Source organism: Anguilla rostrata, chromosome 4 (assembly GCF_018555375.3).
Source record: "Anguilla rostrata isolate EN2019 chromosome 4, ASM1855537v3, whole genome shotgun sequence".
NCBI classification, from domain to species: domain Eukaryota; kingdom Metazoa; phylum Chordata; class Actinopteri; order Anguilliformes; family Anguillidae; genus Anguilla; species Anguilla rostrata.
Window position 1 is genome coordinate 39,012,750 of NC_057936.1, and position 14,924 is coordinate 39,027,673.

Genomic DNA, 14,924 nt, shown 5'->3' on the forward strand with positions numbered 1-14,924 from the left:
TCGGGGCCGCTCCTTTGCCTGAATAGTGAGACGTGGAGAGGTTCTGTGCTCTGTTGTCAGAGTTGAATTACTCAGCGTTTATAACGTGAATACCCAGTGCTAGACTGAAAATGTTGTAAGCGTACGCGGGAATAAAACTCACACGATGGACATTCGTTCTGCTCTTACTGGAGTTATCGTAGAAAGAGACACTTTATTCACACATGCACAGTTATATATGCACAGATCACATGACAATCTCAGCGCATCTCATTTGTTGTTACCATTGTCCACCCTACCGAACCTGCATTTACTCATTAAGTTTTGCCTATGTAAAAATACAGTAATAAAGATTTACATATTACAATTGAGAGCACACTTATTTCGTACACGCCAACATGCTCAGACGACTTCAGGCATTTGCCTATTCAGGCTTTCACAAGGACCCTGCATACCTGTCCAGTTCCAGGTTTCTCGGTCTCGAAGTCACTGAATGAAACTGCGGCCCACTTTATCATGGCCATGCTGCAGGAGCACAATAATAATTTTCAAAACAATAACACTCATTTTTCTCATTGCTTTCACGCTAAATGCAAATGTTCAGCTTGTTTTTTTTTTTTTAAGTCAAACAGCAAATAAATACTAAAGATGCAATAAATAAATAATGAATAAATGTTAAAAGCCATGCCAAACAACACAAAAGCATTTAGGCTCAGCATATAGAACTATCACATACATTGTCTGCTCTTCTGCATGTAGTAGAAGACTCTTTACACAATCTTATACATGAACAGTTCATTCATTATTAGTGTATAACTTTACATCCCCAGGGGGATAAATAAAGTTGGTGCCTTCACAGAATGGGGCAGGTAAGAGGTCAGGAGGGGAAAAAGGGCAGAGAGAGAGTAGGGGACCGGACGCGCTGTGGCAGAGTAGGAGCGGCGCTGGCCCCTGGGTTTCGGTGGCCCTAAACAAGAATTATGTCACGACCTCAAAGTGCCCCAGCATAAATCCCACCTGCTGCTTTAACTTGAATTGCGATGTGGAAGGGACATCACTAGTCAACAGGCCTCTGTAAATGTACCAGGCCAAAGGGGGAGCGACATAACAGCATACACTGCAGTCTCCAGTGAGGGTGTTCTTATGCACATTCCCACATTTGGGTCATAGATCACACACCATCTAATTAGATTCCTCAAAGTGCTGTACAAGAGCACTGTGGCACCAGAAGAGACGGGGCCAGTGATGCCTGATTTGCTGCACTCTGCAATCTTATGGGACAATTCGGCCATTATATCACTCCTGTCAGGTCGCTGACTGCTTTGTAACCCACCTGCATGCGATGATGTCATCTCTGTCCTAGCGCTCTCTGTTTCTCAGGCCTATTGAGGAATGCTTTTCTCTGTGGAGGTATCAGCTATATGACCATGGTCCTCATGACCAGATGTCTCTCCTTGATGCCATGGAGACTGGTTGTGGGGCAGTCACAGACAAGGATTGTCTGTGACGCCCGCCCTGGGCGTGTCAAAGTGTCCCTGAGCAAGACACCTAACTCCTAACTGCTCTGGTGAATGAGAGGCATCAATTGTAAAGCACTTTGGATAAAAGCGCTATATAAATGCAGTCCATTTGATTGCAACAACTGACAAGGATGTGTACGGCACTGCATCAGGTGTTTGCCTTGTTGCATTGCTAGGAGCAAAATCCAATGGGATGTTGAGGATACATGTGGCCTGATCGACTAGAAACAATGGACTGAAAGTGCAATGTACAGCAATGCATTTGTTTTGCCATTCATATCTGTAAATACACAATACAATAATGCAAAGCCTTTTTTTTGCAGTACTTTCTCTTCATAAACGGATGAATGAATGTGACCAATATATTACGAACCTAAAAAATTGAATTGTCATAACAATTATTCAGCTGAATAATTTTGTTTGACGTTGATGATATAATACTGGGGTTTCTGAACAAAGGTTTTAAACTGTGAAAATTCTGCTGTGAAGGTTGGTTTATTCAGAGAACTGGATTGTATCTTGGAATAGTGTAAAGGGAAAGCAAAGAAATTCTGAAATGATCCACATTTCAGAATTTCTTTGCTTTCCCTTTACACTATTCCAACTTCTGCAATACCCATGTTTCACTTCTGTAGTCTTTGTTTGCCTAGTTTCTTTTCATATCTATAAGGCATTGTAGTTTTTTAGGTTATATTCACGATCCATAGTTTGGAAACTTTATTATAACACTAAATGTCATAAAATATATGATTTTAATCCATATTACAATAATTGTGGAAGGTACATATTTAATGATTGGTGTTAAGGAGTTAAATGTAAAATGAATATATATGCCAGCAATAAATATGAAAATGTCTGACATCTGATAGGGTTATATTAGATGTTTTAATGTGGAACAGTGACCATTACAGCTTCATTATTTACTGAATGACGGCTATCCTTTACCCATCATCTCATTGCCAGACATCGAACTGTTCTTGTATATCTTGCTCTATGTTTTTCAATCAAAACGAATTATTCTGTTACTCAAATAACGTACGCTTATTTACATTATTCATCTGCGAATGTGATTAAACAGCAGGTGGTGTCTTGGAAAAATGACGCTTTTCATTTTCTTATGAGCGCTGTATGTACGTTCACCACAAGGGGACGCTCAAGCATTTTTTGGCCGCGGCTACCGAGCTTGGGGGAAAAAGAAGATAAGATTATAAACTAGGAATATAAATTCCGTGTAACAGGACAATCTGTTCTGCAATTTTTGTGTCTTCCTGACAGATTCGTTGTTGTTTTTTTTCTCGCTTTGCACGGCTTGCGCCAAGAGGCACACCACTAACGCTCTGTTCATTTGTGCATTACGAGACCGATGTGTTGTAGAGATTAGTCTTTGAACAGTTTTCAATGTGGTCACTTCAAATGCAGTAGCACCCTCAGAGCCTTCTTCGTAATTTTTACCTCCTACTGGTAACTTTGATAGATGTTTATATATTAAAATTGGCATTCAGAAGTCCCTCTCCCTTCAAGTTATGTAGGTGAGAAACTAAATCGCTGTTGCCTTGCTTTGGACGGAAGGATCTGTATACCCCCCAACGGATTTACGAGGAGAAACAACGTGCTCCGAATGTAGAGCAGACTTAAACTAACACTGACACATTTTGGACCTATCGCAACAGTGCAACCGCCAATATTCGGACCAGAAACGTTCGGAATCATTTCAGCGTCCGTGAATGTTTAACTATTTCATGTCAGTAAAGCTGTTATTTGAACATCCTTAGCAGATCGCTTTTGGTGGCGTCCCTGCAAGGAGCGAGCGCAGAAGAAACCGTTGGCTATCAACTCACAAGAAAACATAAAGCAGGACATTGCAGTCGCTCTATGCGAATAGAACCCGTAGTCTTCTGTTGTGACATTCAGTAGTGTTTCGGCTTCACTTATGGCTTCGCTTTATCAGAGATTTACTGGAAAGATTAATACGAACAGGTCCTTCCCCATTCTACCCGAGGCCAGTCGTCTACTCGGTGGACAGGGCGCAGAAGAGGACAATGCAGGGAAGACCCCACGCCCCTTGCAAGAAAGCCGTCCCAGTTCCCGTTATCAACACAGGAGTGACTGCGGAGATGAGGACGTAAGATAAATCTTGTTATGCCCCTCTTTTGTTTCGCGTCCATAATGTCCTGCGCCGTTCAGCTTATTTAAACCAGTTGTGATATTAACCAGCCGTAGACTGAATACACCCACTTTGTATTAATTGGGGCTACGAATTCACAAGACTGGCGTTGTGGGCAAAAAAGGTTTCGGAAATGTATTACAATCTCAAAAGGTCTTGCATTTGAGCTAGCTCATAGAATGTCTCTTCTGCCTCTCTCCTGACTTGCCAGTGATAGCCTACAGTGAATGCGTTAGCGTTGGTCAAAAGTTAAATGTTTTGGAACAACAGATGATTTCATTATCAGCGCGATTTGCTGGGCATGTTTGGGACAGTTTTTTTTTCAGGTTATGCTTTCCCACACTGCATATTTCATTTCTTAAAGCGCCAAATCTCTTCCTGAATTAAAACCCCACATAGTTGGGCCAGTAACTATCCAAAAACATATTTCTGAATGGCCATGGCTTCACTGTACGTGCTGCCTTACTATCGGTTACCACTGTGTCGATAGGTTCCAGAGTTCAATCTCACTGGATCGATATTTTTATCTGTTTGTTTGTAAGGCTATTCAAAGAAACAGGCAATAAATTAAAACAGATGGTATGCCAGACTCAGCCCCGCAGCAAGTATTATTAGATTCGTCATGTTCTGATGGGATTTGCTGACAGTACGGCACTGTTATCGAGTAATTTCATGCGTCAGCCTAGCACTCTGTCTTGACACTAAAGTTTAAGGACTTGGGATGCTAGCTACCTTCCAGCTAGTCTTTAGGTTAATATTAAGTTTGATTATGCTTACTTGCTTTTAAATGTCCAATTTCTTCCGCAAATGTCCGTTTGTATTCATATATTTGCTTTGCAGAAATGTGTATTGTTTTGCACAGTAAATAGTACTTTTTAAGTATCAACAAATACATACAACGCGCGCAATGAGGCTTGGCTGTTTCTAATTAGTTGTTTTGTACTGCAAAATAATTTATATTTACGTTTTCGTCTGATTGCTGTAAAATACAGTTGTTTTGAACAGACTCGTTCACCGGCAAGTGTAGTTTACATGGATAAGAATCAACTTGTTCCTGTGCATGGAACCGGACTTATCAATTTCGTGTCTTAACCAATTGACTATATTTTAATGATGTGTAAATCATATGTATGCATAATGGATAAGAAAACATGTAGTAGAGAATTAAATAATTTCCTTCAAGCCGTTAAATGCTCACAGAATTGCTTAAACACCATTGCGACATATCTGGTGTGCTGTAAGAAATTTTATCAGTAGGGGTCGCCATCGTTTGTGAAAGGAATACCTACATCCTCCCGTTGCGGGCTGTAATAAATATATTGAATTACCGGGTTGAATCATTACAGTTTTCCTTGTATTTGTCTTGTGTGTTTTGTAGAAGAAAGCTGAATTAATACAAGTAGGAACATTGTCAAGTTGTAATTAATTTACGCGGCAGTTAATTACCACCAGAGAAAACGTCAGGTTTTCCAACTTATGTGTTAAACGTTGGGCAAAGCGCGTGGCGCTGTCCAAGGTCCTAAAAATTATGGGTGCTGACCGTTCGACGAACTCCCGCCGAAGTTCCAAGCTTGCGCCCCACGACGACATTCCAATTTTACTCGCTACCCAAACAATTTGAGCTGAATTAAGAAATCGTGGATTGGATAGCTATAAAAATGTAGTGCCTGCAAGGGCTGAAAACTGCTGAGCGAACAAATAAGTGGAAGCAAGTCATGGCCGTGATAAATGAATGCGGCTGCAATAGAACACAGCGCTACGGCGTGTTGAAAGGAAAAGGGGCAGACCTGAGCAGAAGCGGTTCTCGCTACAATCTCCCCGAATACTAAACATTTTAATTATACAATATATATATATATATATATATATATATATATATATATATTGGAAACTGTCTATATATTTTTTTTTCAAATTGGTTGAAACGATCAAATCTAAAATCTAATTTAAAAATGTTAACGAGTCATCTAATTTCCATTTACCATCTAGTACGAGGCATAATTTTGCAATGGGTCAGGTCCTAAAACTCTTTAGGTATTAATCTTTGACTACATCGACAATTGTGTAAATGACATGGTTTGTAACTTGTATATGCATAGTTCATCAATGTCAACAGCAGCTAATTACTTAGTTAATTAGGTTATGCAGTTAAAACGTTTATTCAGTCGTATTGCTGTTATTTCTCATTAAAACACAGTGGAATTTTCAGTGTTACTTCAATTCAAACAATGTCTATGAGTCACATGCACTTTGTTGGAGTATGATGTACACTATCAGTGACGATTTCAGTCGAAAATATTACCATTATTCATTGTTGATACCTCTGTAAATCCCAGATGGCAATGCCTAAAAATTGCTCTTTCCCTTTTGTTATGTGTTGATTAGCCAGAATGTAGATGTCTTTTTCAGTGTTTTTCTCTGGTGAGAGTTAATGCTATCAGCACCAGTGTGTTCTACTGAATTATTAACGTATGCTAACAATGTCCGTGATAAAGGTTAATGAAGATCATTGCAAATTATATCCTTACTTCAAAGGCACAGAGAGCTGCCTTTTACTGCATGAACTGTCACCAAGAACTAATATGTTTTATTCTAGAACAATATGACGTGTAGTTTTGTCATTTGCAGTGAAGGTTCTAAATGGTTAATTTCTCCTTTATTTATTATAATTATATAGCAGTTCATAGAAGTGCATCCATGCAAATTGCATAGTTCACCTTTAAATGAAGGAATTCTAAATAGGTTTTTGAGTAGACAAGCATCTTGCAGGTCTTTTCTGTTTCCTGTACTTTGTCTAAAAGTGCAGTTGCAGTTTCACTATGTAGTACAGTAGTTTTGACCTTATCATCTACTGTCAGGTCACACATGGAGTTTTCCCCCTGGCTTCATTATCTTGGCTTTGATGTATACATCCAATTTAGAATTATGTCTGTGGGATAATATCTCCAGAATGAGAATGGCTTAGAAAGAACAGACCAGTACTTAGAGGTTGGCTAACTTGTGTATGATGTCATCCAGCTCAGGGGTTATTTTCAGCTAACACCAAGAGGTTATCACATCAAATGTAAAAACTACAATCAAAAAAGCTTATTTGAAAAGCCGGAGTCAGTTTTTTCTCCTGTTAATTGCCTGCTCTTTCACAGTGCCTGTGTGGCTAAGAACTTAACGATTTCTTTCATAAGGTGCTTTCTCTGTGATTGGCTCCACAACAGGCACCCACGTTGGCTCTGAAACAATACAAGGCAGGGAATAAATTCTGTGTGTAGCATTGAAGAATTTGCTGTGTGTGTGTGCGCGCGCGCGTGCGTGTGTGTGTTTGTGCGCGCCCGTGTGCATGCAGCGTTTACTTATGGTGCAATCTTTAAGCTTACCTGCTCAACACTTACCCTGGGGTTGATTTCTCAAGTGCTTATTGATTTGTTTTTCTACATCTCAAAAGGTAATTTAAAGGTCTAGTTAGATACACATTTTGAACAATAATTACCCTTGTAGGTATTGCATTTAAGTTGATGTCTGTATACCTGTTTTTCTGCTTGCTTTTTTCTCTATTCATCTGTTTCTGTCTCAATGGCCTTGATTTTGTCAACATTTGTCCTAAATTTTTTATTAATTGTTGAATGTAAGTGTTAGTTTATTATTCCCAAATGCAACTTGGAGAATTCACTTTGATGAGTTGTACCTCTTTTTTTATCATAGTTTTCCTGTCTATGTCCTCCTATTCATATACACATAATGGACCTGTTATAATGACATTTGTGGATTTTTGCACTGTGTTAAAGTAGCATTAATTAGTCATGGAAGGCTTACTGCCTGGAATAAGGTGATATTTAATGCAAAAGGACAAGTAAAGATGAATACTGAAATGTTCTAGTGAAGAGAAGCCTGTTAGTGTTCCCGGGACTGATCCCGGGTCAGTGGATTGTAACATTATTGCACATAGATGTGTTGTGTTAGCAGACAGGGCTGTTTGCTTGAAAGGCCAGGCTTTTTTTCTGTTAGACATTCAACATCTCGGTTGATCTCACACTTAAAAGTAAGCCTATTGACGTTTAATGTGTCGAGAACTTGAGGAACTCACCCCAACGACTGGCTTCAGTCCAGTATTGAATTGTGGCCTTTTACAGATCAGAGAGGAGATTGATATCATTGTGAAAATTTTCCAACTAGAACAACAACTGTTTAAGCCACTGACTGATAGGGGCATAAGTGTGGGAGAAGTTACCAAAAGCAAGGCGTTTAAAATTAATTACATTTGTTTTGAGGCCTGTTTATCAATATAAACTAAATGGCCACTTTATTAGGTACACCAGCTCATTAACACAAAGAGCCTGCTCCTCCAAACAGCGAATTATGTGGCTGCAACACAATACATAAAGCATACAGACATGGTGAAGAGGTTTAGTTCTTTAGAATGGGCAAGACAGATGGAAAAATATCACCTGTTTGAGAAATTTTGATTTCTGTAGGTAGGGTCAGAATTTGGTCTAGAAAGCATGAATGCATGGCCCCATCCTGCCTTGTTGCAGGCTGGTGGTGGTAGTGCTGTAATGGTGTAGCAAATGCTTTCTTGGCCCACATCAGGCCCCTTAATACTTTACCAGTTCAGCATCATTTCAATACCACAGCCTACCTAAGCATTGTTGGCCACAGTCTACCCTGTTTCAAATGGATACTTCCAGCAAGGTAATACACCGGGTTACAAGGCACACATCATCTCAAGCTGTTTTCATGAACATGGCAGTGTCTTCAGTTTACTCGAATGGCCGGCACAGTCCTCAGGTCTCAATCCAATTGAGTACCTTTGGGATGAGGTGGAATGGGGGGTTTGCCGCATGAATGTGCTAATTAGTGTTTACAGCACTTGAATCCATGCCATAAAGAATTCAGGATGTTCTGGATGCAAAATGAAAAAAAAAAATTACAATTTGCATTTTCACATGTGAAAATCACAGTTTTAATTTAATTTAAATTTCCACATGTGAAAAGAAAATAGGTGTCATGAAGTCATGTGAAATTTGCATCTATAACTAACCTTTTTCAATGGCTTTGTGTTTGTTTGTGAATACCTTTTTACCACAGGTTCACTCAGTCTGCAAGTAAATTTTTTCTTGGTAAAGTAGGAGTTGTGAGATCAGGTACAGTTGCTCCACTTTATGGAATGAGGGAGGCCTACTTGCTGCAAATACACAGCATAATTTACCATAGCACAAGGAAAGTACAGTATGTGCCAAAAACAGGGGCATCCATTTCTTTTTGTTGACAGCCTATGTGAAATGGATTCTCACCTGCTTGCATTGTCCAAGTGCTGTGTCTTCATTAAGGGTGTTGTATGCTGCTCCTGCTTGTGAGATTGACCTGCCGGGTCTGTGTGGGTGTGTGTGCACATGTGTGTGCGTGCATGCGTGCACGTGTGTGATTTTTGGGTGGGGAATGCAGTTAAAGGCAGCCAAGTCACTTTTGCAAGTTGTATTCACCCTGAAATAGATGGGGTCAGCCATCTTGTGTCAAAAAAAGCTTTTACAGGCCGACAACAATTACATATGAGGGTCATTTTAGCTCTCTTGACAAAACTCACACACAATTATTATTATTATTATTATTATTCATAGTAGTAGTAGTAGCAGTTGTGTTAGTAGTAGTATCAGTAGTGGTAATGGCAGTATCATTATCATCCAGATTAATGTTAGGTTTGACTGAGCAGAAGTCCTGACAGCATGGATGATTTGTGCCCTCTGGCACAGAGTGGTACATTCTCCCAAACAGCGCTTCCTTTGAATGTCGCCGATAAACAGGCATGCTGTGAGTCTTTTCTGAGGGCTGAAAGGGAAAGAGACGGTTGGGATGTGTTGGGGTGTCAAACGTGAGGAGAATCGTTATGCAAGGCGGCCGAGGGCATTCGCGCTGTAAGCCGACGGCCGCAGGCGGCGCAAACGCACGGCTTTCGTGCTTTAAGTGCAGGCGTAGAGAAAGAGCCTCGGCTGCTTGTCAGTCTGTTCCTTTGAGCTCGTCTCTATCTTTTTATCTCCCGATCTGCTTATGCATATTCAGCGCTGTGTGCTGGGGCTCCGTTCGTCTTTGTAAATCAAAATTAGCTGCCCGGGTCTTTTCATATCTTTTGTGCATGTTTGTGTGATTTTATTTTTTTCTCTCAGCAGTTTTGCTGTTTACTTGACGCAGTTACCCACTGGCTGGCCTCCATTTTGACATTAATGCAGTGTCAGGTCATTGAGACTTGGTAGTTTCTGTTGCAGGGTGCTAACATGCTTTGATGCGCGGGATGAATAAACAAGATTAAAGCCATTGCCCTAGCGTTGGGATTTACATTGTACTTTATGTAGCGCGTGTGCCATTATGTGGATAATTGATGGATGAGCCAGAGTAGGCTGGTTGAAAACTGGTTGAAGTCTGAGATAATTAAGCGGCCACACTTGGGCATCATTGGCATCATTGCCAGTTGTCACGTTTGAGGTTAGAACACCGTCTGCTTTAACGCACAAAAGCACTCAGCATTAAAGCGTAACACAGAAAGAAATAATTGATTTTTTTTTTGGTGGACTTTTTCAATTTTGACAGTGGTGCAGGAGAGTTTTTTAGATTTGTGGAAAAGCCAATGTGACATGTTGTGGATCATGGGCTGCTGACCAGAAGGTTCAGTTCCTAAATGACATTGCCACTGTTCATTTGAGAAAAATATGTGCTGAATTGCTTCATACAAGTGGTCATATAAGTGGTCGGTAAAAGACACAATATGTATATCATCATGATTCTTAGAAATATTATTATTATTATTATTATTATTATTATTATTATTAGTAGTAGTAGTAGTATCAGTAGTGGTAGATATAGTAGTAGTATTTATTTATTATTATTAGGTTTTATAATAATAATAATAACAATAATAATAATAATAATAATAATAATAATAATATTAACATATATAGTGGTTAGGCTCAGACCAGGGTCAGTGAATTTTTATTACACAAAATAACATTATTTCAGTGTTCCACAAGTGCTATATACTTCAGGATTATGCTCGTTGTGCAGTGTGTACTGAAAAATGTCCTGCAGGAACATAAGTTCATTTTATGTTGGGCCTTGCGGCTTAGCGGAACTCAAATCTCGACCTCTCAATTTCACCCTGCTTTACAGCAATCAGTAACCACATGGTGGCATCCATTTTCCCTAGAAAAAAAGTTATTTTGAGGGATGAACAGCTTGTCCCTTCGCTGGTCAAATAACCAGAACATCTTCATTAAAATGAAAATGATTAAAACTCCCATTTCCACAGTGAAACTGCCTTAAAACATTAGTCTCCTCGTCTTGCTTCATAATGTAGCCTTTGACACGTGTTTGAAACACCCTGCATTAAAATAAAAAAGTGTGTCCGTGCCGTTCAAAGCGGGCTATAACTCGGTCTGGCGGGAGAGGCAGAGTGTGAAATTTTTCATTAACGAGGATGAAAGACAGCTTTAGAGAGGTACTGATACGCCAGGCCCCATCTGTCCACCCTGGATGCAGATTTATATAAAAACCTGCGCTGTCTGGAGAACTGTTTGCGCAGCAGTCTTAAATGAAGCGTCGGATTAGTTCCGGTCCAGTTCCACGGAGTATCCGAGGGGTTATTCCAGGAGCCAAAGCACTGCCCCGCCACCACCTCTACCCTCTGCTGCATCGTCACCACTGCGGGAGCACTGAGTGTATCAGGAAAGGGGTGGCAATGAGAACAACAACAACAACAACAACAACAACAGCTGCAGCCACAAAGATGCTTTTTTACACCCTTCATTTCCCTGCCCCCCCCCCCCACCCAATCCGTGTTAATTTGTTTGGAATGATGAAGCCATTGTGCTCAGGGAAGAGCGCTGGTCCAAGTCCAGGACCAATGGAGCATCTGTCATTTTGAGATAAGGCTCAGGCAGGACCCATCCAAATGACACCCCGCAGAGTTCAGAGGCCATAGAGGAAATGAATGGACCAGGCTGGCAATCAGGACTGTCACTGAGGACCGGGGAAGAGGGCAGGCTGAGGTGAACACGGGCTTGAGTTTGGACGGATGGTGCATTTACAGGTGGAGTCTCTCCCGAGTACCAAACAGTGTCGTCAAACCTACTGCAAAGTGATATCTTTAGACTTACTGCACAGGTGATGTCTTTACACTTACTGCACAGGTGATATCTTTACACTTACTGCACAGGTGATATCTTTAGACTCACTGCACAGGTGATATCTTTAGACTTACTGCACAGTCTTGCTCAGATCTGTTGTACTGCATGCGGCTACTGTACTTAAAACTGCAGTAGCACTGGACAAATAGCCAACCTCTGACACACGCAAACATCTCCTTCATCTTTATTCCATGTTCAGGACCTCTAGATATTTTACACCGACTAGGGCTACTCAAGTCTGGCTCAGAAGTACTGCTGGCTTTCTATGATACCTGATAGATAATTGATCGATTGATCCCAGTATTGCTGGTCCTGAGGGCCAAATTTGAGTATCCCTGACACTGACACATTTTCATTCCTAGCAATGAGAGCTGAAGTCTTCATTCTAGGAGCTTCAGTGAATGAGAAGTTAAGAAACCGATAGGACACCGGCTTCAATCAGCGATCTGCTGTTTATTGTATATGCATATGCACAGCAAAATGCCCAGTGTTAACAGAGTTTATATGAGTCCAGTAATGGCCACATGAACACTGAAAGCGGTAATGTAATGCTGAACATTTTGCTGTGTGGAGCAAAGCAGCACTCTCACTGGAGGGATAAACCACAGTGGGCTTCTGAGGTTCTTCTTAATCTCACGTCTTCTTCAGAGACCTTGAAGAGTTAATACATTGCCCATCACATCCAATGTAACCGATGGTAGGACTGCGTATTTATAAACTCATGTCCACTACCTGATTGTATCAGTTGTATATACACTACATGGCCAAAAGTATGTGGACACCCCTTCCAATTACTGGGTTTGGCTCCTTCAGCCACACCCATTGTTAACAGGTGCATAAAATCAAGCACACAGCCATGCAATCTCCATAGACAAGCAATGACAGTAGAATGGGTCATACTGAAGAGCTCAGTGACTTTCAACGTGGCAGTGTCATAGGATGCTACCATTCCAACAAGTCAGTTTGTCAAGTTTATGCCCTGCTAGAGCTTTCGCGGTCAACAACAACAGCTCAGCCACAAAGCAGTAGGCCATACAAGCTCACAGAACAGGATTGCCAAGTGCTGAAGCGCGTAGCACATAAAAATCATCTGTCCTTGGTTACAACACTCTCTACTGAGTCTGGAAGCAATGTCAGTGCAAGAAATGTTCATCAAGAGCTTGATGAAATGGGTTTCCATGGCCGAGCAGCCGCACACAAGCCTAAGATCACTATGTGCAATGCCAAGCTTCGGCTGGTGTGGTGTAAAGCACACCGCCATTGGATTCTGGAGCAGTGGAAACATGTTCTCTGGAGTGATGAATCACCAAGCAGACTGATTGATGAATCTGGGTTTGGCAAATGCCAGGAGAATGCTACCTGTCCCTAAAAGTGGCAACAGTAATGTTTGGTGGAGGAGGATTAATGATCTGGGGCTGTTTTTCATGGTTTGGGCTAGGCCCCAGTGAAGGGAAATCTTAATGCTACAACATACATTGACATTCTAGAGAATTGCTGCTTCCAAATTGGGGAAGGGCCATCTCTGTTTCAGCATGACAATGCCCCGTGCACAAAGCCAGGTCCATAAAGAAATGGTTTGCTGAGTTTGGTGTGGAAGAACTTGACTGGCCTGCGCAGAGCCCTGAGTTCAACCCCATCAAACTCCTTTGGGATGAATTGGAATGCTGACTGTGAGCCAGGCCTAAACACCCAACATCAGTGCCCTACCTCACTAATGCTCTTGTGGCTGAATGGAAGTGAATGCCCACAGATACATATGTCCAAAGGTCTTCCCAGAAAAGTGGATGTTGTTATAGCAGCCAAGTAGGGAACAACCCCACATTAATGCCCATGGTTTTGGAATGAGATGTTCAACAATCACATATGAGTGCCATGTTTGGGTGTACACATACTTTTAGCCATGTAGTGTATTATGTCTCAACACAATTGGACTAAATCTTAAAATGTATCCATTGGCAGCAACTTATTTTATTTTATTTTTTCTTCTTGGTATTACAATAATTATTATTGTTGTGGTGATAATGATAATTATTATTATTTTTTTTAAATACTTGTTATTAATTATTATTATTATTATTATTAGTAGTAGTAGTAGTAGTAGTAGTAGTAGTAGTATTGTTATTATGCAACTGAGATTGATTTGTCAGCTGTAAGGCCTTGATTGGAATGGGGGAAAATGCAGTATTAAAATGTGCAGAGGTCCCGCAGTAAATGGCAGGCTGTTGTGGTTGAGTGATTGTGTGCTGCTGCTGCAGATAATGATGTTTGATGAGGTCGCCCCGCTCTGGTCATCCAGGCATGGTTACCATGTGCTGTCTGTGCCATCTTTAGCAGCGGTAATGGATGGCCTGCACTGCTTCAGCAGAAACTCTCTTCTTTGTTGCTATGGTTGCAGAGGTGGAAAGGCTAAGACAAGGTCTTCTTCCTCCTCCTAGTTCTGCTTCTTTGAGGCAGAGATTGGCATAAAAAATAGGCACTGCCAGATTAATACTCAGATTTAACTAATTTCTTGAGTTAAATTCACATACACACGTGCACACACACACACACACTGATGTACATGCTTTCACCAAGATAACATTTATAACATGACTTATTAAAAAAAAAGAAAACTGTAATTTTCTTATGGAATGTGTTTATTTTGTGCCTAGTAATATGCCCACACCGTAGCTACACATATGTATATCATATTATGTACACCATTCATTCTTTCATTAATTCATTCACCATATAATCTTCTCATACCATTTACAAAAGAAAAACATGCACTTTGTGCATTGGACACAGATTGGCGATAGTGGAATTTGAGAGGAAAAGCGATAAGCTCGAGGCACTTATTTAGTCGCTACACATGGGCGCTACATTTGTACGGTCTTTGAAAGCGAGACTACAGTTTTTTTCATGATTTCATTCCCCATCTCTGAAGTGTGGTGCAATTAAAGGAAGTTAGCTGAGTAAACATTAGGCCTACTCATTTTTACCGCGTTTTCTGTGCTTTGGAAGCGGTAACCTACTTGAGACGGAGTTTCTTCCCTCAGGACCGTGCACCAGATGGAACTCTGCATGCGGGGACACAACGTTCCAGACCAGTCTCTT

General features: G+C 40.8%; 1 protein-coding gene across 1 annotated transcript in view; it reads left to right on the forward strand.

The window, feature by feature from the left end:
- The first annotated feature begins 2,317 nt into the window (after positions 1-2,317).
- dpp6a (dipeptidyl-peptidase 6a) overlaps positions 2,318-14,924 on the forward strand; it is a 189,050-nt gene continuing 176,443 nt past the window's right edge. The window contains exon 1 of the mRNA XM_064332581.1: positions 2,318-3,621. Within this exon, the coding sequence (XP_064188651.1) occupies positions 3,430-3,621 (192 nt within the window). The 5' untranslated portion in view covers positions 2,318-3,429. The remainder of the gene's footprint in view (positions 3,622-14,924) is intronic.